Below are 22,500 nucleotides of genomic sequence, written 5' to 3'. Positions count from 1 at the left end.
TTTTGTAGGGCGACCATTTCTATTAGGATTTCTGAAATTAGTATTTTAAGTTTCATTGGTTTTGGCTGAAATATTGTGCTATTATGATGATCAAAGTGTTATGACCCTTATCTGAATATTTTTCTTGAGCCCAAATTAGTTATATGATATATCTTGTTAGGATACTAGAATAAAATTTTTGAAAATATTAATTTTAATTATTAAGAAGTTTATTACTAAAAGCAAAATAAGATGCTGTGTTGATTATTTCATCATCTTTAATGGATTGAATATTGTCTGTAATAATTCTGACCATCAATGGTTTTCTAAGTATGTGATATTCTAATCTCTACCTAATTGATAAGCAACAGATGATTCCAACTGAATTGCTATGAATAAAAGTGTTCTTTGATGTCCTGTACACTGCGTTGAGTTTGTTCCCTTTATTTTGTTTACCTAAAAGCATTATCATCAAATTTTAGACTTCTTGCTTCTTACAGCTAGTCTCCAACTTGTACTAACCCCCCCAACAACGACATGAATAACAACGGCACTTTAACAACACGTATGTAAATTTAGGTGGCAGTTTGCTCATTCTTATTAAGATTAGTTAATTTTATATCATCAACAACTTTGTTTTTTATCTGTTATTTTACATATTATTTTATTTTTGTGATTAGTATTAATGAATGATTAAGAATTCACAACTTCTGGTAAGCATACTGGGTATTATAGGAAGATTATTCATCTGCAGTAAATAAGTAATATTTTTTTATTAATTTTTAAAGGATTCTCAGATAAAGGAATTTTGCATTTTAAAATATAAAAGCAGATAAAATGATAATTATTCATGAAGTCATTATTGTCTTGTGTTTCTTGAAAACAAACTTATATTCAATTGCGCTTAGAAATATAAGATGAGTAGTTTAGCTATTTTTGATATATTTAATTTTCTGTATTGCTTAATATATAATAGTGACCTACTGGACTGATTATATCCCTTAGGTAAGAAAAAGAGAAAAGAGAAAATATAAATCCCAGAGACATTCGGCTGATCTCTGATTATGCTCGGAAGATTCCGGCTTTGCTAAGTTATATCTAGATTGAATGTATTTTAGATATAGAGAATGCAGAGTAAACAAATTGTTGCAAAACTTTTGATGTCTCTTAAATGTATAAACAGTAATCCAAAGCTTGAGTCACTAACAGTCAGATACTCAACATACGCCATTTCCATTTAATGATTTTATAAAGTGGCATATACATATGTCTGCTGCCTATGTTTCATTCCATTATACTTTAGCTATTCAGGTCCAGAGAAAGGTGTATCTTCTCCTTAGGAAAGTTTGATGCTTTTTCCACAATATAGCATGACATAGGCTTAAGTTAAAGGAATAAACTTAACAAACATTATTTTCATACGTAATGCAAGATTTGAATTACATTGTTTTCATCTAAGTGGAGGCAGCAGAGTGAAAGTGGAGTTGGTACACTTGCAAAGGTAGCTCAGCATATGTTCTTAGGATGCATGCATAATGTAAGGAGAAGATGCTTTCCTCTTGTGTTTGCATCTCATTTGTACAAAGACTTGATCATTTGAAATTTTGCCTTAAGTGGCTTTTAATTTCTTTTTAGATTTCATAGTCTGTCTAATACCCTATCTTTAGAACATATGGGAATGATTTTATCTTGCTTATACATTAATATTTCATTTGCTTTAACATGTGGTAATTCAATTTTCATGCCATGATTATTTCAGGTATGATGCCTCCTTCACCAAATAAATCAAAAAGTGTTCACAAATCATCGGGAAAGCTCTTCCGCCATAAGGACAAAGAGCGATCTGGTAGTAGTGGAAGCAGCAGTGGGAGTAGTGGCAACAATGGGAGTAGTAGCAGCAGCAGCAGTACCAGTAGCAGCAGCAGCAGTAGCAGCTGCAACAACAGCAGCGGCAAACGGGATGATCCAATGGACCTTAAGGACTGCCCGTTGACTTTGCCGGTGGTTGGTGCCTTGGACCATGCCAGGTCATTACCGCGTTACACAGCCTGTAAGTATATTCGCGTCTTTTACTAAAATACAACTTTAGCTATAAAGGATATTCTAAACTTTTCCAATTTCTAAAAGCATTTTTTTGCAGTGTTGGTTACTTTAAATATATAAATGGAAGTGAAGATGCTGTTGCATGGTAAATATTATATATTTTGCAGATTTGCTTTGGGATTTTCTTGATTTCTTGATTTTATTTTGAAGATGAGTTCAGGTTTTATACAGTTTCAACTCTGTATTCACACTGTTTTTCCACTTTTTACCATTGCGTTATTTTTAAGGTTACCTTAAGTTAGAGGATTAACCTAGAAGAGGTTCACGAGATGAGGTAAGGAAAAACGTCTTCATATATGTATGTGATGCCCACAAGAAATTGGTCCCCAGAAGCCATATCATGTGGGCACTTTAACAGAGGGGTAAAAGCATGGCTGGGTAGATAATAAGCTGAATGAGATGAATTTTGGGCATTACATGACTCTATTTGAGTGGGGTGAATCAGACCCAAAATTTCATCGTTAGAGGAATAAGGTTTTGGAAAGAAGCCTGGTGTAGGGATCAACTTTCTTAAAAAAAAGCTTGATTAAGATTTTAATATTAGAGATTTAGATGTTTTTCCGGAAATAAGTAAAGCATATTTCATCATAATAGGAGAATGGTTGATTGATTAACATAGTAATTCAACCCTTTCCCAACCCTAACCCTACCTTAATCTATCCTATCTTATTCTGTTTTAGCCAAACCTAACCAAACCCTAATTCTAACCTAATTCAACTTAATCCAACCCTACCCCACTTTACTTAACCCCACCCAACCCAACCCAAACCCAACACTACCCAATCCCACCCAACCCTACCCAATCTCACCCAACCCAACCCAATCCCACCCAACCCTACCCAATCCCACCCAACCCAAATTCAACCCCACCCAATCCCACCCAACCCAAATTTAAACCTACTCAATCCCACCCAAACCAAACTCAACCATACCCAATCCCACCCAACCCAAACTCAACCATAACCATTCCCACCCAACCCAAACTCAACCCTACCCAATCCCACCCAACCCAAATTCAACCCTACCCAATCCCACCCAACCCAAACTCAACCCAACCCAATCCCACCCAACCCAAACTCAACCCTACCCAATCCCACCCAACCCAAACTCAACCCAACCCAATCCCACCCAACCCAAACTCAACCCAACCCAATCCCACCCAACCCAAATTCAACCCTACCCAATCCCACCCAACCCAAACTCAACCCTACCCAATCCCACCCAACCCAAACTCAACCCTACCCAATCCCACCCAACCCAAACTCAACCATAACCATTCCCACCCAACCCAAACTCAACCCAAACCAATCCCACCCAACCCCAAACCCAACCAATCCCAACCAACCCCAACCAAAACCAACCCCACCCAACCAAAACCAATCCCAACCAACCCCAATCCCAACTAACCCAACCCAACCAACCCCAACCAATCCCAACCAACCAATCTCAATCCCAACCAATCCCACCCAACCCAAACCAACCCTACCACCCACACCCACCCGACCCAACCCAACCCAACCCACCCACCCAACCCAACCACCCACCCACCCTACCCATTACCCAACCCAACCAACCCACCCAACCCAAACTCAACCAACCCAATCCCACCCAACCCAAAACCCACCAACCCAACCAACCTACCCAATCCCAACCCAACCCCAACCCAACCCAACCCAATCCCACCCAACCCAAACTCAACCCTACCCTATCCCACCCAACCCAAACTCAACCCAACCCAATCCCACCCAACCCAATCCCACCCAACCCAAACTCAACCCTACCCAATCCCACCCAACCCAATCCAATCCCACCCAACCCAAACTCAACCCTACCCAATCCCACCCAACCCAAACTCAACCCTACCCAATCCCACCCAACCCAAACTCAACCATACCCACCCCCACCCAACCCAAACCCAACCCACCCCAACCCCACCCAACCCAACCCAACCCACCCAACCCAAACCCAACCCAACCCAATCCCACCCAACCCAAACTCAACCCTACCCAATCCCACCCAACCCAAACTCAACCCAACCCAATCCCACCCAACCCAAACTCAACCCAACCCAATCCCACCCAACCCAAACTCAACCCAACCCAAACTCAACCCAACCCAATCCCACCCAACCCAAACTCAACCCTACCCAATCCCACCCAACCCAACCCAATCCCACCCAACCCAATCCCACCCAACCCAAACTCAACCCTACCCAATCCCACCCAACCCAAACTCAACCCTACCCAATCCCACCCAACCCAAACTCAACCCTACCCTATCCCACCCAACCCAAACTCAACCCTACCCAATCCCACCCAACCCAAACTCAACCCTACCCAATCCCACCCAACCCAAACTCAACCCTACCCAATCCCACCCAACCCAAACTCAACCCTACCCTATCCCACCCAACCCAAACTCAACCCTACCCAATCCCACCCAACCCAAACTCAACCCTACCCAATCCCACCCAACCCAAACTCAACCCAACCCAATCCCACCCAACCCAAACTCAACCCTACCCAATCCCACCCAACCCAAACTCAACCCAACCCAATCCCACCCAACCCAAACTCAACCCTACCCAATCCCACCCAACCCAAACTCAACCCTACCCAATCCCACCCAACCCAAACTCAACCCTACCCTATCCCACCCAACCCAAATTCAACCCTACCCAATCCAACCCAATCCCACCCAACCCAAACTCAACCCTACCCAATCCCACCCAACCCAAACTCAACCCTACCCAATCCCACCCAATCCAACCCAAACCCAAGCAAGTTCAAGCAAACCCCCAAACCCATCCCCTGTTATCTCCATGCTTCTGCTTTTTAATGGAATGAGTACTAATATGTTTTATGGTCTCTGGGACCGTATATATTTCTCTAAGTACTTCTAATTTTATGCCTTTTTATATGTATACACCTGTTGTATGTTTTTTTATATGTATATAACTAAAATAGGTATTGATTCCAAATGGTGTTTGTTGCTCTGTTGGGTTGCATGCGAGGTACTTGTCTTTTTCGTCCTCATGATTAACTGCTTTTGTCTGATTTAAGCTTCACAACAAGCAAAATTACTTGATCTACAGATCTAACTTTAAGGCTGCAGAGATAATTTGCTTTTTATTTATTGAAATCTTTGATTCTACCTGTTTGTTCGGGCACTGGTAACCCCCCCCCAGTGCTAAGAGGTGGCTTCGTATCCTCCTCAGTGGTGAATGCGGAAGGGGTTTCTATGGAGGAGCTTGACGGCCTCCAGCTTGAGCTAGAGTTGCTGCTGTCATCCGTCCTCGTGCGGCAGAATGGCCTGAGCAATCAGCTGAATATCATCCACCAGCTGGAGAAGGGAAAATATGTACCCAAGACTGTAAGTATGAGGAGGGTAGTTTGGTAGATGCTTTAGATATGGGGAGAATTTGTGAATTATGTATTCTTTAGAGAGAAAAGATTATGCTAACTAAATGATGTATGCCATAATGTCATGCAGGGAATGAACATGATAAGAGAAAAGAGAATGTTTTTGTAGCCAGCATCAGCATTTTTAAGCAAAAGTTTTTGTGGCCAGTGTCAAGTTTTATATGTAAAACATCAACTATGGGATTAATTGAACATAACTTTGTGCCACTCTTCAGTGTATCTTACTATAGCCCACATTCTCTCAGCATATTGTGTTGAACCAACTCGTTCTTTTCAAAGCCTGTGTCCCCGGGAAAGAAGATGAAACGTGATGACCCTGACAGACCATCCAAAAAGATGAAGGACTCCAGTGGCAAGTCGAGAGATGTCCTAGCTTCCCCTGGCCCTCCGCCGGGTGTCAAGCCGGCTAAGGTGAATAAAGTCAGTCTCATCTTATTTTTTTGAATTTTCTGTGGAGTATATACAATAATTTTATTTTTTTCTGTGAAAATATGACATCTCTTGAAAGAAATAATGTCTAATATTGGATGAATGTGATTAATATATAGATTAGTTTTTATATGATATTGTGATATTGTGTGATAGAAATATGAAAAATATTTGACTTTCTTTAAATGTGATAATGATTTTTGACTTTATATACCACATATTTTTTGCTTGGTTGTTTTTTATAACATGTATGTTTTTTTCTGTTAATTGATTTTAGACCTGAAATTTATTATCATTATCTTTTGTTGCTGTCTTTTTATGTTTAAGCTTTTTGTTATGGTCTTTGTTTATTTTTTAAACTTTCAGGTTAAGTGTTCCGTACAGAAATATGAACCAGTGTTCGATGTGCCTGACCTTGGGCCGCCAGAGCAACCCAAACCTCCACCTCCCAAAAATGACATCACCAATCGCTTTTGGGCAACTGTTGAGCAGTATTGCCAAGAAATCACAGTTGATGATATTAAGGTGAGTCCTAGGCTACTATGAGTGAAGATAACACTCTAATTCTATAATACTTGAATTAAAAAAAGATAGGTTTTTAGAATAACTTGGCTAGTACCATGAGAGAATGTAAGTATTTACCAGAGGTGTGATAAAATGAATACATATTTAGGTTGAGGCTGAGACTTGGAATCATTAAAATGGCTTAATTATCAAACAGATGCTTGAAGATCTAATCAACAATCCAAATGACGACAGTGACTACTACAAAACACCTCCCCTAGGAAGGCACTACACTTTACGCTGGGCTCAGGAGGACTTGCAAGTAAGTAGTTTCATGGTGATGACTACATCGTTGTATTTAATTTTTTAAAATACTAGTGGTGCTGTTGTTAAAATGTGAAAACAGAGATGAATTATTTGGATAATGAACAATGATTTGTTAAAGATAGTCTTTAATATATGCCTAACTACTTGACCTAAGTAATTTGCATGCTGGTGTGCTAAAGCTGTTTTGTGAATGTTGCCCCACATTTTGAATCCCATCTTTTTTCATAAGGATGAACAAAAGGAAGGCGTAAAACTTGCTGAAGGGAAGAAGAAAAATGTTAAGACAGATTCAAGCAGCTCAGATATGTCTGATAAGCTTTTAAAGGAAGTAGATATGAATGGGTGAGTTTGGAGGATCGTATTATATTGGTTAGTTTCTCATACTTATTATCAGCAGTGTGAAAGATTTAGAGAAACTTGCTTTATTCATAATATTTGGATTCTTTTCTTTTATTATTTTTTCCATTGATTTTGCCAACCTTATATCCATATTTTTTCAATACTCTTTTTTTGTGATTTTGTTGTTGTTGGAAGCAGGCAGGGTTTAGTTAAGTCAGTAAGTTGTAGAATATATTTGCTCCACTTCAAACATTTGTTTTATATGTTACATCAGTCTAATAGATAACAGGTATAGAAGATATTTTGTGTTAAATAGGTATTATGAGATACACAATATATATATATATATATTCTAAATATTTTCAAATGATAATATTTCTTTTTAGGGTTGAATTAATGTTTTAGAAATGTATATTTAAATTTTATATTCTAATCCATTTATGAAATTAATCTTTCTGCAGGTGTAATGATGATGTAGCACCTTTTGGCCCCTTAACTCAAAGACTAATTTCTGGTTTAGTAGAAGAGAATGTTTTAGTGTCTGATATAGAAAATAAAGGTATGTATTCACTATATATGTCTTTAGCTCTGTAAGATTAATTGAAGGCTTCTCTCATGATTATGGCATTGACAAATATGAATATGGAATATCATTTTGGTTTGGTCTATTTTTTAAACTTTATGTAGGGTCATTGTATTTATATTTTGATAAAGGGTACATGCTTTACAGCTGTAGATGGTCTGGGCATAAGTCGACCAGGCATGATAAGGTCACTAGGGCTCGCAAGCGCTTCCAGCTTGGAGAAACGCATTAAGAAAGAACTTCAGGAACAAGGGGTCTTGGAGGCAGATTATGGAAATGAAGTAAGAAATTTTTATTGTAGGCAGATGAAAATTTTAAAAAGTTTCTATGAAATATTGTGCTTTTCTTGTGTGCCAATAGTGGCTGGCATATCTTATCATATTCTTCATTGTTATTGTTGTAGTATTAGAAATTGTATAGTCTTACTCATCCTTTCCCTGTGTCCAAGGATGACGATGATGAAATACTATCAGAGTTGAGGAGGTGTCAGGCAGAGCTCCGTGCAGTATCAGCCCACAATGCACAGCAGTTAAGTCGTCTGCTGACCTTAGCCAGGGAATCCTTAGTTCGCCATGACTTAAAAAAGAAACTACGAGATGCAGATCAAAAGGTATGGTGATTTTGTAACACGGGAAAGATCCTTTTTCTTTAGCTTAATTTGTATTTGTAATTAGAGTTTTCAAAATAATTGTTTTTTGATTTTATTCAATATGTACATGTACATTTTGTTTTCCTTTTACAACAGGTTTTAGAGGCATACCGAACAATAGCAGCTGCACGTCAGAAGAAGAAGACCCCTTCCAAGAAAGATAAGGACATTGCATGGAAAGCCATCAAAGATCGAGAAGTAATTGTTCGTCAGCTTGATTTAGCATCGAATAACAACTGCTAGTTGTATCCCAAGAAGTGTATGATAACAAATGAGAAAACGAAAATGTCTGTTAAAAACTTAGAAGCCTTATAAAATACTGTACTCATGGGAATGTATTCAGAGATAATAACAGTACTGTTCTCATATCTTAAAAAAAAAAGAAAGTCTGATTAATGTACTTACAGTAAGGTTCATTAATCACTCTGGAAGTTCATTGACTGAAACAGTTATTATCTTTTAATACATAGCTACTAAGATTTAGAAAGGAGGTGGACAGGAATTGAAGATACAAAAGCTTTGATAATCTGACAATCTTTTTTTTTTCTTCTAAACATTGTCGTGAATTTATTTATATCACAGTTTCAATGCTTTTTGTGCAAACTAAGTTATTTCAACTCCTCCAACCTATTTTTATTTATTATTATTTTTTTTATAACTAAATTTTTACAACATAACTTATGCAGGGAAATGCAACATTATAAGAATATTATTAGTAATGTATCAAGGGGATTATTTATTTATTTGTAAGTATTCATAATTTTGTAATATTTAGGATGATCTTGATAAGGTCTTTGTATATGGCAAGGTATTTGGATCTGAATACTATTTATGTTATATATATATTTTTTTTTATGAAGAGTAATGACAACTCCAAATAATGCTAAGTTTTTGAACTTCATGTTACTTGAAACAATCAGGTGGTATTTAGGTTTTGTGCAACTGAATGTGCATATTTTTTGTATATTCAGGTTTTCTTAGTATTTATGGATCTATAGCCCACTTTTAAGGAGGAGGAGGGTGGAAATAGTCATTGAGATTGATTACAATTCCATACTTTCACAGGTATTAATATATTTTGTATAAAATATTTGCAATATTTGGAATATTTCAGGGGTTTCCATAGAACAAGCAGTGATTATTTGTCTGATATATTTTGAGAACCATATCTTTTTTTTTTAATTTCTTGTAATCTGTTAAAAAAGAGAAAAAAAAAGAAGTGAACCAAAGAATTCTAAATCTGTCGTAATTGCTAGATACTCCTCTTTTTTTCTTCAGAGATATCTTTTAGACTTATTCTAGTATAATTTGCATTATAGATTTGCAAATAACATATGAAATGTATCTGAAGCTGCTGTTTTTTGCAGTGTAAGGATGACTGACAGGAATCATGTTTTATGATGAATATTAAACATTTACAGTACTATATTGTCTTTTATTTTCAAAATACAAAAACTACATTTCAAAAGGAAAATAAAGTTAACCAAACACAGGCAAATTCTGAAGGTCACCTGTGCTTGAGATCTGAGTACTAAATACCAATAATTTACAGTAACATGTCTTAACTATCTAGACTTAATGTGCTCTGTATACAGTTTAAATCTGTAGCAAAGAGAAGAAACATCATAATTTATTTTTGTATATCAGAATAGCACCTCAAGTTTCTCATTATAGTTTTGGATACTTTTAACTACAACACACACTTAAATAATGACAAATAAGAAATAGATAAATATTATCAATGGCACTTGAAATATTAACTGATCAAACTGCTTATTAAATTTCCTGTTCATTTATGCACATCAATATCTAGTATTCCCTTTCTATATTAAATACTTTTGAATATGAAGTCAATGTTTCCCTCAAACTTTAATAAAGCATCACATTTCTAACTGTATAAATTGACTCATTGTCAGAACCAGCAATAAGGGTTGGCCCCTCAACATCCAGTGAGTTGATTGGTAAGGGTGACTGTGGAATTATACACGTGGTGTCGATGGCTCCCCGGGCAACATCACTGCTCAGCCAAACTGTGATGCTTGCTCCTGTTGATGACAATATATCTTTCAGTTGAAGTTTAAAATGTAAATATATTGGGAATGAACAATATTGACCTGATAATGACTTGTCACTATCAAATATTAAATGATTTAAGTGGCTCTTCAAAAAAAAAAAAAAAAAAAAAAAAAAAAAAAAAAAATTATATATATATAAATATATATATATATAAATATATATAAATATATATATATATATATAAATATATATATATATATATAAATATATAAATATATATATATATATAAATATTTTTAAGAAAGTACATGTTGAACCCCTAAAAGAATGAGTGTTCTATATTGATGCATGCTCAGGTAAGGACAGGGCAAACTGAATCTAATTACCAGTAGATACTGGAAAATGATCTTATGTTTTTATGACTCATATCAAATTTTGATTGGTAGTTTGCAAAAACATAACTTATTTTTCATGTGAATTGTGTTAGAGTAGATCAAACTGATTGTTTATTGTGTTGATGCCATATCTGTATGAGTTTGTAAGACAGCACATCCTCTAAGGAATAAAGAATTGGCCATATCAATTAGTGATAGACATGTGCATGACTAAAACTAATCTACTATATTAAGTATTTAATCTGTATATAGTATGACATATTAAATTATTTTAGCTTAACCCATTGATTGTGCCTTTGCAGCAAATCATGCCATCTGCTGCTAATGGGTTAAAAACACACCCAGACTCACTCTCACTCTCTCTCAAAAGGGGCATAGCTTACCTGATGGTTCACGAGATCCCTTGAAAGACACAGGCGTTGGTCGTGCAGAGGCAGAAGCATCCCAGTGCAAAATTTGACCATCTAAACCACATGTAAATAAATGATCTGGTGCTGCTGGGTGGAACCGCACTTCGGTAACTGAAAAATGAGAAAGAGCTGAATAAGAAGCAACTGAAATATATATTAAATCCTATATCATGAATCTCCCGTATAGTTCTTATAAAGTCTAAATTCCCCTTTTCTCTAATGCAGAACACTAACTTGGTCCATTATGTGCAGAAATAAGAGTGACGGGCTGAGCTATATTCCTCATGTCCCATATGGCCATAGCTCCATCTTCTCCTCCTGCTGCCACAAGGTGCTGTTGAGTTGGGTGTCCTGCAAGGTGACATACTGCAATCTGGAAATAAATTTGTAAGAAGTCAAATAGAGGGCGAGCTTTATGGGGGGGGAGGAGAGAGAGAGAGAGAGAGAGAGAGAGAGAGAGAGAGAGAGAGAGAGAGAGAGAGAGAGAGAGAGAGAGAGAGAGAGAGAGAGAGAGAGAGAGAGAGAGAGAGAGAGAGAGAACACCACTATGAAAGAAACTCAATGGATATGCTCAAAAGCAGTGAAAGTCTACAGACCAAATGGAAAAAAGAAAGAAAGAAAATTAAGTAGACAGAGAAAAATTTAAGGGAATAAGTGCTAACTTTCTCTAAAAATTTACAGGAATGTATACCATTACTCAAATAATGAATCCTGTGAATTTAGTGCAATATGTCTTAACTATACAAATATACCTAACTTTCTATCAGGCTCTGGTCCTGATAGAGAGGAAAGTGAGAGAGAACAGAGGAGGGTGAGAGAGAGGAGAGGAGGGTGAGAGAGAGGAGAGGAGGGTGAGAGAGAGGAGAGGAGGGTGAGAGAGAGGAGAGGAGGGTGAGAGAGAGGAGAGGAGGGTGAGAGAGAGGAGAGGAGGGTAAGAGAAAGGAGAGGAAAGTGAGAGAGAGGAGAGGAAAGTGAGAGAGAGGAGAGGAGAGTGAGAGATAGGAGAAGACAGTGAGCGAGAGAAGAGGAAAGTGAGAGAGAGGAGAGAAAAACGAGAGAGGAGAGGAGAGGAAAGTGAGAGAGAGAAGAGGAGAGGAGAGGAAAGTGAGAGAGAGAGAGAGAGATGAGGAAAGGGAGAGGGAGGAGAGGAGAGGAGGAAAGAACGAGAGAGAGAGAGAGAAAAGAGTGAAAGGAAAGGAAAGGAAAGGAAAGGGAGAGGGAGAGAGAGAGAGAGAGAGAGAGAGAGAAAGAAAGGCACAGAGAGAGAGAGAGAGAGAGAGAGAGAGAGAGAGAGAGAGAGAGAGAGAGAGAGAGGCAGAGAGAGACAGAGAGGAAAGGGGAGAGAGAGAGAGAGAGAGAGAGACGAAAAGAGAGAGAGAGAGAGAGAGAGAGGAGAGAGAAGAGAGAGGGGAGAGAGAGAGCAGAGAGAGAGAAAAGAAAGAGAGAGAGAGAAAAAGAAAGAAGAGAGAGAGAGAGAGGAAAGAGAAAGAGGAAGAGAGAGAGAGAGAGAGAGGAGAGAGAGAGAGAGAGAGAGAGAGAGGAGAGAGAAGAGAGAGGAGAGAGAGAAGAGAGAGAGAGAGAGAGAGAGGGGAGAGAGAGAGAGAGAGAGAGAGAGAGAGAGAGAGAGAGGGAGAGAGGGAGAGAGGGAGGGAGGGAGAGAGGGAGAGAGGCAGAGAGGTGGGGGAAAGAGAGTTGAGATTGGAAGTAGAAGAGGGAGAAAAGGGGTAGCTGACTGGGTAAGAGATCAAAGAGAGAGAAGAAGGGATGGAGGTAAAGGGAGAGGGGAAGGGTAGAAAGACGGGTAAGAGTTACAGGAGTGATGAGTGAAAGCAAGAGAGAGATAGGGAAAGGAGAAAGAGGAGTGAAATAAAAGAAGAAAGAGAAACAGGGAAATCAAGAGGGAAAATATTTCTTGCATTTTCATAAACCTGTAACTGGATATCAAGGAAACTGTAAATTACCCTCCATAAGATCTAACCTGATCTGGGCTGAGAAGAGTTGCTCTGGCTGGCTGCTGGGCACGCAAATCCCATAACTTGAGGTGGCCCTGCATGTTGGCTGTGACTACCTCACTGGCACGGACATACACTACAGCATACATGCTGCAGCCACCCACGCTCTCTGAAAGTTAAAGCATAAAGTTCACATTAACCAAATGCCGATGGGTGTCATGTATATGTGACACGGCAAAAAGTGAGTAGTGCCAGATGTTAGACCAGTGTGTGACATTTCTGAAAATGTACCAGTGGATGGCGAGTGATAAGTGGGACTGTTCTAAACCAAATAAAAATCAAAATAAGGTGATTTTATGATTTTAAACAATCATTTATTGACACTATATGTTTACACACAAAGTTTGTGTTTCCAACTTTGCCATGTGCTGCCATTGCAACAGCGGGCGGCAGGTAAAATAAACAGGTAAAAGTAGAGATGTTATGTGAAGTCACATGTGCTTGCCGTCACTGCATGGGACGACATGATGACGTTTTGTCTTGCGAGTCCTGCATCACCATTTACTTAAAATCATGTGTGACCAACACAGGATGTAACGCCATTCCATTGACCTGATTGGTCTACTTTTTCCATGTTGTTTGATATGATGTTGCTATCAGTCATCTGCTGGGAAATTGGGGAAAACCTCGGGTATATAAAGAAGTCACATCACACAGCACTCTACATGGCTCCGAAGAGGCAGCGCCAAGTGCTCCTCCTACCCTCCTCCTGTTTGGATGTTGATGAACCACAGTCACCAAAATCAGGGTTACACTGCAGACCTACCTCCTCTGCCTCATGAAGACTGATGTCCCCTGACTCCTCCACTGATGTAGAGAGTATCAGGGATGAATACCTTCCTCGAAGGGCAGAGGACAGTCAGCCAGGACTATGTCAGCCAGGCGAACACAACCCTCGACATTGATGAGACCTTGTCAACCTTCACCACCAGAGTGTGGCAGAGGAATGAACCTACGACCCAGAATTTCGTTTGGTGAAAATAGATGTCCCGAAAAAGGTTTGTGTTTGCTGGTTCTCCTAGGGTCAAGGCAAACTTGGATGCAACCAGCAGCCCCCTTGAGATCTTCTAGTGTTTTTTCATGGACAATCGCCTTCAAAACATCATCAGCGAGACCAATAGGCAAGTTCATAATTTTTCACTCTTCTTGTCTCTAATATTATTACAATTTGTATACATATCAGTTGTATGTTGAATTTGTAATTGTGGTTACTGATGTTTGTTTTTTGTCTGCTTCTAGGTATGCAGGTATCTCTCCCTGTCTTCATGAGAAAGTGGACTCCCATGTCCAAGGAAGAGCTCATGGCATACTATGGTCTGCACGTGACGATGGGGTTGCACAAACTTCTCTGATACCGGGATTTCTGGTCCCATCACCCAGTGTGGTGAATAGCCTGAGGAGTTAGGCTTACATGTTTGAAATATCCCAGCCTTTCAACCATTGGAGCCAACAGGTTAAGACCTTGGTTCCTGAGAAAGACATTGCCATAGATGAGCCTTTGTGGAAGTTCCACGAGAGACTGAGGTTTGTCGCTTTCAATAAAGACAAGCAGGTTAGATTTGGTTTGAAGGTGTATAAACTGTTGGCCAGCACTGGCCCATCCAGCGGATACACTTTGTTTCCGGATCTATACAGGCCAGGATAAAAGCACTGTGCTGGCCTCAATGAAGGCCCATGACCTTACTGGGGTGATGTGGACTATAGGATCAGCAACACAGGGTTGCTTGCTCTAAAGTGGAGGGACCAAAACATCGTTATGATGCTCTCCACCATCCACACTGCTCAGGTCATGTAGGGAGGGAAGCCCTGTGTTGTTGCCGACTACAATGTCGCCATGAAAGGCGTTGACATTGGGAAACAATTCTCTGCCTTATATTCCACCCCTCGGAAGTCAAGCACATCGCTCTGCAGTCTAACTTTCTCTCTCATTGACTCTCTCCCCTTCTTTTCTCTTATATATATATATATTTTTAAATCACATTCTTTATTATATTTATGTATATGTTATATTATCATTTCATGAACTTACAATATGGGTAGATGTTGTATTTGTGGAAGAAAAAGCTATCATGTATTTTGTGTATATGTTTGTCTTTAGCTCATGATATTGTGGTAATGGTATTCCACATAATACAAGATTGTACATAAATAAAGAGTATGAATTCTGGACTCAGAGCTAGAAGCATTATAAAATTGATAAAGCTTGTATTGTACCTCAATACAAGGATGACTAAATGTCATCCTTCATTCAAATCATGCATTACAGAAAAAAAAAGGAATAAAAAACGTAGAAAATCAGGATCATATTCCATCTAATAGGCTATGTGTGTTGTGTCACAGTCCCTGGCTTTATGTCCCAGGCAATATGATGGAGTCCCTGAGTAGAGGGTTGCCAGCTCTTGACAGACTCGTTGGCATTGGGATAAACGATTCGTGCTGGTTGACCTCCTATCACATGGTTGGAAAACATCCCCGGACCCGGGTGATGTCCTGGCGCCCATTTCTAGGGGTGCCATCATGCCGTGCAGTATAACTCTTCACAGTGGGATAAGAAAGTACTGTGTACAAGCTCTGTGCCAGCGATAGGGCAGGAGCTGGTTACACCCTCGCCTTCCAGATCTACATTGGCCAGGATTGTGGCGATCTTCCTCTTAGTATGAAAGTTGTGGTGGACTTGATGGAAGTCGCAGACATGCTGGGGAAAGGGTATGAGTTGCACCTTGATAAATGGGACAGCTCACCTGCCCATTTTCACTACCTCCAGGACCATGCCAACAGTGCGGTGGGAACTGTCCGGATGAACCGAAAGTTCATGCCCAGGGACACGAGGTCAAGGTCTGCGTCAGCGATGACTACTGGAGCACAAAGACAGGCATGCTTTGTCTGGCCTGGTGGGACAAGAAGATTGTCATCATGTGAGCAAGATGGTCACTGCCAACAAGAAGTCACTCATAGCAAACCTTGAGTAGTGATGGACTACAATGTCGGGATGAAGGGTGTAGACCTGAGTGACCAGTTGGCTCAGTACTACCCTACAACTCGCAGATCCATCAAGTGGTACAGGAAGATCTTTTTCAACCTCCAGGACATGCCTACTCTTTACACAAAGTACTTGGGGGTAAGGTGGCGAAGTACGACTTTTAGCTTGAACTCATCCACTCACTGTTGGGGCTGCCCAGCAATGGAACAGTAACGTACTGCAAGCGACTGGAACCATCTTCCAGACCTTATACCTTATCAACATTACGGGAGATGTTGCATGTGCTGGTGTGCAGGTTGTCGGAGGGAGAAGCAAGAAGAGGAGAAGGAGCAGGAGTTCTATATATCTTGTATATTTATTGTATATAATTATTCTTTATTTTTGTACATGTTTATATTATTTTTCTTATCTTTTTTTTTTTTTTTTTGAAGAAAAAGAAAAAAGAAAAATGCGATGAAAAAAAAGTAAAAAGCATCTTTTTGTTATCCCACAAAAAGAATGCTTCCACTTTCCATTGGTATCATCACATAGAAGTTAAGAATGTGAACAAAGTTCACTAAAATAAAACTAGAAAAAACAATGCTATAACAAACCAATATTTCCTACACATGCCTTTACATTTTAAACGCAAACATGAAAGAAATAAGAATAGGGTACATGTATGATTGTTTATATTCTATTTTTCTTTATGGAAGAAAACGAAGAAAAAGAAGAAAGAGAAAGAGAAAGAGAAAGAGAAAGATAAAAAAAAAAGAGAGAGAGAGAGAGAGAGAGAAAGAAAAGGAGAGAAAAGAAAGAGTGAAAAGGAAAAAGAAGGAAGAAAGAAAGAAAGAAAGAAAGAAAGAAGAAGAAATAAAGAGCAGCAGCAGCAGCAGCTTCCACTTACCATTGGTATTATCAAATAAAAGTTAAGAATATGGACAAAGTTCACTAAAATAATACAAGAAAAGCAGTGCTGCAACATGTTTTTCTGAAGATAGCAATATTTTCTACATATGCCTTTAATTAAACTTTGGACACAATGAAGCAGACCATAAAGATAGGAAACACCCCTGAAAGAAATCTTCCCGGCAGAAATGGGAGTAAGCAAAAATCACCCCAGCATGAATAAGTTATAAGTGGTTTATGGAGTACTTGTCTCTGAAATTATATACAGCCATCTATAATGGGAAGGTTAACCCGTTAGTGACGGGTGACAAGATACCACGTCAGGTGTACAGCACTTGGCCACAGCCAGTGCGGCCGAGAATCCCGAGGCATTAGGCTTATGCGTTAGTAATATCCCGGCATTACGACCATTTAGAGCCAAAATAGCCCCGTCATTAATGGATTAAATAATTTGTTTACAATGACCTTTCATTTGTTCTATTAATCAAAAGAGAAAAGAAAAGAAAAACAGAATAATAATAATAATAAAAAGAAAGAAAAAAAGAAAGAAAGAAAGAAAGAAGAAAGAAGATAAACCTATATAAGTAGGATTTCCACGTACAAACATATGCTAGCTAAAATTCTTTAACCCTTTAATGACAAATGATGTGACAGTCACGTCATGGGTTTGCTGGACTTCACTGTGGGTGATGTAAACATATTGTTATAGCCTTTTCTCTGGGTTTCCCGATAGACGGGATGTATGAGTATGTGTCCTCCTACATTACCTGAGGGTTACAGATATGTTTGCATATATGTGTATTTGTTTTTTTATGTCATAAATACATAAAATGTTTTGAGAAAGCAAGAGAATATAAAATTAATATATTACAGAGTAATGAGATAGAGAGAGAGAGAGAGAGATTCATAGAGTACTTCCCAAGGTATGACAAGTGGAAGAAATATAAGCAAGGATTAATTTTTTTAACCATTGGAATAGCAAAGTGTATATATGTATAGAAATGCTTTTTTGAAATATTGCAAAAAAACTCAGTTTTATCTTCCTATCATATCATAATCACTCATTTACACAGGGTGTAACTAAACTCCATTAGAAGTATTCTATCTATTAACCCATTCGCGCCGGATGACGTGCTGACACATTTTGTGGTTTTTGCGTCAGACGCCTCTGACAAGTTATCTAGGCAAGGCCAGCGCTCGGGGTGAGCGAGTGGGCAGCCCAGGCTCGTGGCTTGTGGTTTGTGAGCCTGAGAATCTCGAGGCGTTAGGCTTATGCGTTCGAAAACCCCAGCATTACGACCATGCAAAGCCAGAATCGCCCAGGTGTGAATGGGTTAAGAGTTCTTATCTACCTAAGCAATTGTATTTCATATCCTCTGAATAAGTTGTGCAGAGGCATGAAGTAGCTGTGTGCCACTTCTTCAGTATACAATAATATCTAGACCTCTTGTTGTAGTTAATATATCAAGCATATATTCTTCCCAAATATCTTCCTGACTGACTGCACTTCCAATGACTTTCAAAAACTAGTGCAATGAAAAAATACAATACAATATATATATATATATATATATATATATATATATATATATATATATATATATATATATATATATATATATATGAAAGCCATGTATACCACATAAAACTTACCAATACGTCTTACAGGTTGATCTTGATTGGGATTTAAAATAACTAAATTGCCATCTTCACCTACTGAAGCTATTTGGTCTCCATTTGTGGCTAAAGCTGTACATGGAGCTGAACCTGGAATACAAACCATTTATAGAATATACTCAAAATGCATACAAATTTGAAATAAATTATGTAAATAAAAATGTAGTCATTAGTGATATGATTCAACACAAAGAACTCTTTATGAAGTCAAAGTTTAAAATTTTAATATTTCTGGAAAGCAATTAAAAGTTATGCAACTAATTTTCTTGTATGCAATTTGCTTGTGGCTCTTATGCTACTACTAATGACCCATCATATAAATGTATATGGAAAATAAGTCTTTATGTAAAACTATGATTGATTTTACAGGTATTTACTTATGAATCACTTAAAAGAGTGTTTGAAGAATAAGTCATCATATTATAAGAACCTCTGCAACTATAGATACATTTTCAGAAAAAAAAAAAAAAAAAAAAAAAAAAAAAAAAAAAAAAAAAAAAAAAAAAAAAAAATAAAAAAAATGTTTATAGTATACTGATAGACTTTGCATGTTTATTATACACACCTCCTAGAACAGTGTGTATGCGATTCCAGGTTGCTTTACTTTCTAACTGGTCATTGTTGTTATGTTGAAAAAGTTGAACACTCCCATTACCTCCGGCTGTTGCAAATGCTTCTCTTGTGACATACTGTAGAGGGAAACATGATTTGTACTCACATGAATTTTTTTTTATAAATCTAACATTATGAACACACATAAGTAGCGCTTATATTTAGAGTAATAGTAAAGCAATACTAACCTGAATATCATTGACATTTGCAGGGTGAGACAGCTGGTGTATGAGAGTAGGGTCCTCTTCACATCCTGGTACATGCCACACAGCTACAACATTTTCCTGTAGATGAAACACATAATTTTAGTGGGTATATATATATGACAATTTTATGAAGAAAATTATTGGTAAAGGATCTCATGTTATTTTTACTGGAAGATTCAAGATAATTTTACAAAGAAAATTCTTTGTAGAAATGACACCCACGTGTCAGACACTAGTCTAATCCCGATTGATGTTGGCTGTTAGGCCATCAATACTCCATCAAATATGTCCTAGTGAGATTCATATATTCTAACAAGAATCCTATCTAAGCTCTATTCAGTTCAGTTCAGACAGATATGCGAAGACGTCGCTTCGCCCGGGCTATATGCTCAAGGCGGCCCGGCCTCTGCCAGCTACGAGTGCTGACTCATCTTATCTAATCTTATCTGATCATCATCGCTGACATTCAGCTCAGTTCAGAGAGATTTTGCGAAGACGTCGCTTCGCCCGGGTTGTGTGGAAGGGGTAGCCCGGTCTCTATTGGCTATAAGTGCTGACTCATCTGATCATCATAACTGAACTTTTACCGTGGCGGTCGGATTGCCTGTAGGCGCTCCAGTTGCCAGGGGGCTAATGACAGGCATAGCCGTCTAACCAGCCCGGCGGCTGTCGTCTCTGGGCCCTGCCTGAGGAAGCGAGTGTGCTCGCATTCCATCAGGTAGTGCTCTAATTTGGCGTCCGGCGCGCCACAATACTCACAGCGTCGCTCATCTTGCCCAATAGTGGGGATGATTTGCCACGCACAAGGGTAGCCTATTCTCAGTCTGTGCAGACTGACTTCAGCACACCTTGATATTCTGGGAGAGAGTATCAGCGACTCATAGCCTGTGGCGTTTGAGTACCAGCTGGCCGAGGGGGAGGTTCTCGCTTCCTCTCTGTGTCGCTGCAGGGCACCGACCTGCCCTGCAACCATCGTTTTAAGCCTTAGCAGTTCCCGGCTAGGATGCACCACAAGATCACTCAAGGGTTTCTTCCTGCCTTCCTCCGCTAGCCTGTCAGCTACGTCATTCCCTTCAATACCAACATGGCTTGGGATCCAGTTGATGATGATGCGTCTTCCCTGGTCCAGGATTCTCTGAGCAATGGTGAGAATCGAGGTTACCAGGTAAACGTTATCAAGGGGCGTGCTTTGTTGCAGGCTGTCAATGGCGGCCCTAGAGTCTGTGTGTATAACAACATGCCCGTCCGTCTGGGCTGCATGGGCTAGGGCTCCCATAATAGCTACTGCCTCTGCCTGGAGCGAGGAGGCATTGTCTGATACCCGCATAGCTTTCTCTATGCCCCTTGCTGCAAAACCGGCGCCTGCAGTGCGGGTGGTGGGGTCTACAGAACCATCCGTGAAGTAGGTTTTACTGTTCAGCGGCGTGATTGCTGTAATGTTCCTCTCCGCCTCAGCCTTCAATAGAGGCGGTGAGTACTGCGTTTTTCTTCTTGATAGACTCATGACAGAGAACTCTATCAAGGATCTTGCCCACGGCGGGGCTGAGACATAGTCAGGGTGGGGATGGTCCATGCCCTTGGTCAGTAGTGTCTCTTTGAGCTCAAAGCGTTTCAGCACTCTGGTTGTTTGAGACAGCCAGGTGTTGTTAGCAAAGAGTTCTTGGTTTTGTGCAAGCCGACGCTGCACTCTCTGTCTTAGCTGCGAGTCCTGTGGGGACTGTAGGACATTTGCAAGGAACTGGGCCGCCATCTGATCAATCCGGGTGTCCAGGGGAAAGAGTTTGGCCTCCAGGAGGAGGTTAGTAACCTTAGCCCACCCAGGGGCACCCAGAATAATCCTGGCGGCTTCGTTTTGCATTATGTCGAGTCTTTTCCTGAGTCCAGGTTTTACTGTGATCAGGGCGACGGAGGCGTAGTCCACAATGGGACGGACAGCGTGCACGTAAAAAGATCTTAGTACGCGGTGTCCAGCCCCTAAGCGCCGCCCAGACAGAGCTCTCATGACAGAGAGCCTTGCCTTGGTCCGGTCTGAGAGATGTTTGATCTCGGAGCGGAAGGTGAGGTTCTTATCGATCCATACCCCCAAGTATTGGTAGACGTGTACCCACTCAAGCTCTAGACCTTGGACTCGCAGTCTTTGATCACAGACATCATGTTTCAGCGCCATTGCCTTCGATTTGGCTGCTGAGATCTTAAGCCCGACTCTGCAGCATTCCTCAGTTATTAGGTCCAGACAACGCTGGGCCTTTCTGACTGGATTCACATTTCTTCTCCCAGTGGAGATAATTGCTAGATCATCTGCATATGAAATGATCGTGCACCCCGCTGGGAGTGGAATGTCAAGAATGTTTAACATGAGGATGTTGAACAGGGCCGGGCTAAGGACCCCTCCTTGAGGGGTGCCATTCTCTAGAGGCAAATGCCTGGAAAGGTGACCTTGGAACTTCACTCTGGCAGTTCTGTTCCGAAAGTAATCGCCAATCCAGGCAAGCAGCCTGCCTTTGATTCCCTTGCGGATCAGGATCTCCTGAATGGCTAACGGGTTTGCCAGTTCAAAAGCCTTCTCCAGGTCAAGGAAGACAATGACAGCGCTGCTGCTGCTGACAGTGCTCAGTAAGGTGGCAATGCTGTGGGTAGTGCTCTTGCCCCTTGTGAACCCGTGTAGGTGTTCATGTGGAGGTCCCAGCTTCCATTGGAGCCGATTCAGTACCATTTTCTCTGCTGTCTTTCCTAGACAGCTAAGCAGGGAGATGGGGCGGTACCGTCCTGGCTCCTTTGGTTTGGGGACGGGAATTATATCAGCCCTCTTCCAGCACTGTGGCAGTGAGGAAGTTTCCCAGGACTTGTTGATGAGATGCAAAAGTGCAAGCTCACCTTCATGTCCTAGGTGGGAAATGATGGGGTGGGAGATCCCATCGCTACCCGGGGCTGACCGGGAACTGGACTTGTATGTTCGCCGTAATTCCCTC

The 22,500-nt window shown here is 40.0% G+C and overlaps 2 protein-coding genes across 16 annotated transcripts in view; one reads left to right on the top strand and one right to left on the bottom strand.

Annotated features, from left to right (window-relative positions):
* Ada3 (transcriptional adaptor 3) overlaps positions 1–9,761 on the top strand; it is a 10,198-nt gene extending 437 nt beyond the window's left edge. For 2 of the 15 annotated variants that reach the window (XM_043012620.2, XM_086536939.1), the window contains exons 2-12: positions 480–544; positions 1,739–2,029; positions 5,300–5,454; positions 5,784–5,924; positions 6,300–6,458; positions 6,655–6,759; positions 6,994–7,106; positions 7,565–7,662; positions 7,834–7,967; positions 8,135–8,296; positions 8,432–9,761. In XM_043012620.2, coding sequence (XP_042868554.1) covers positions 517–544; positions 1,739–2,029; positions 5,300–5,454; positions 5,784–5,924; positions 6,300–6,458; positions 6,655–6,759; positions 6,994–7,106; positions 7,565–7,662; positions 7,834–7,967; positions 8,135–8,296; positions 8,432–8,578 — 1,533 coding nt within the window. In that variant the 5' untranslated portion in view covers positions 480–516 and the 3' untranslated portion in view covers positions 8,579–9,761. Of the gene's footprint in view, positions 1–479; positions 545–1,738; positions 2,030–5,269; positions 5,455–5,783; positions 5,925–6,299; positions 6,459–6,654; positions 6,760–6,993; positions 7,107–7,564; positions 7,663–7,833; positions 7,968–8,134; positions 8,297–8,431 lie in introns of all 15 variants that reach the window. The other 13 variants (XM_086536941.1, XM_086536940.1, XM_086536938.1 and 10 more) reach the window with 7 other exon arrangements.
* The window catches only part of LOC122250901 (nucleoporin Nup43), a 20,761-nt gene continuing 8,016 nt past the window's right edge, over positions 9,756–22,500 (bottom strand). The window contains exons 2-8 of the mRNA XM_043012625.2: positions 19,514–19,609; positions 19,279–19,402; positions 18,690–18,803; positions 13,135–13,277; positions 11,391–11,529; positions 11,130–11,267; positions 9,756–10,380 (exon numbers count right to left, since the gene is read on the bottom strand). Of these exons, the coding sequence (XP_042868559.2) occupies positions 10,205–10,380; positions 11,130–11,267; positions 11,391–11,529; positions 13,135–13,277; positions 18,690–18,803; positions 19,279–19,402; positions 19,514–19,609 (930 nt within the window). The 3' untranslated portion in view covers positions 9,756–10,204. The remainder of the gene's footprint in view (positions 10,381–11,129; positions 11,268–11,390; positions 11,530–13,134; positions 13,278–18,689; positions 18,804–19,278; positions 19,403–19,513; positions 19,610–22,500) is intronic.

The sequence above is a fragment of the Penaeus japonicus genome, unplaced genomic scaffold (genome assembly GCF_977035675.1).
Source record: "Penaeus japonicus unplaced genomic scaffold, GWHDUDI00000001_assembly GWHDUDI00000005, whole genome shotgun sequence".
Lineage (NCBI taxonomy): Eukaryota > Metazoa > Arthropoda > Malacostraca > Decapoda > Penaeidae > Penaeus > Penaeus japonicus.
The sequence above is the reverse complement of the archived record's forward strand: the minus strand, read 5'-3'. Positions and strand labels throughout refer to the sequence as shown.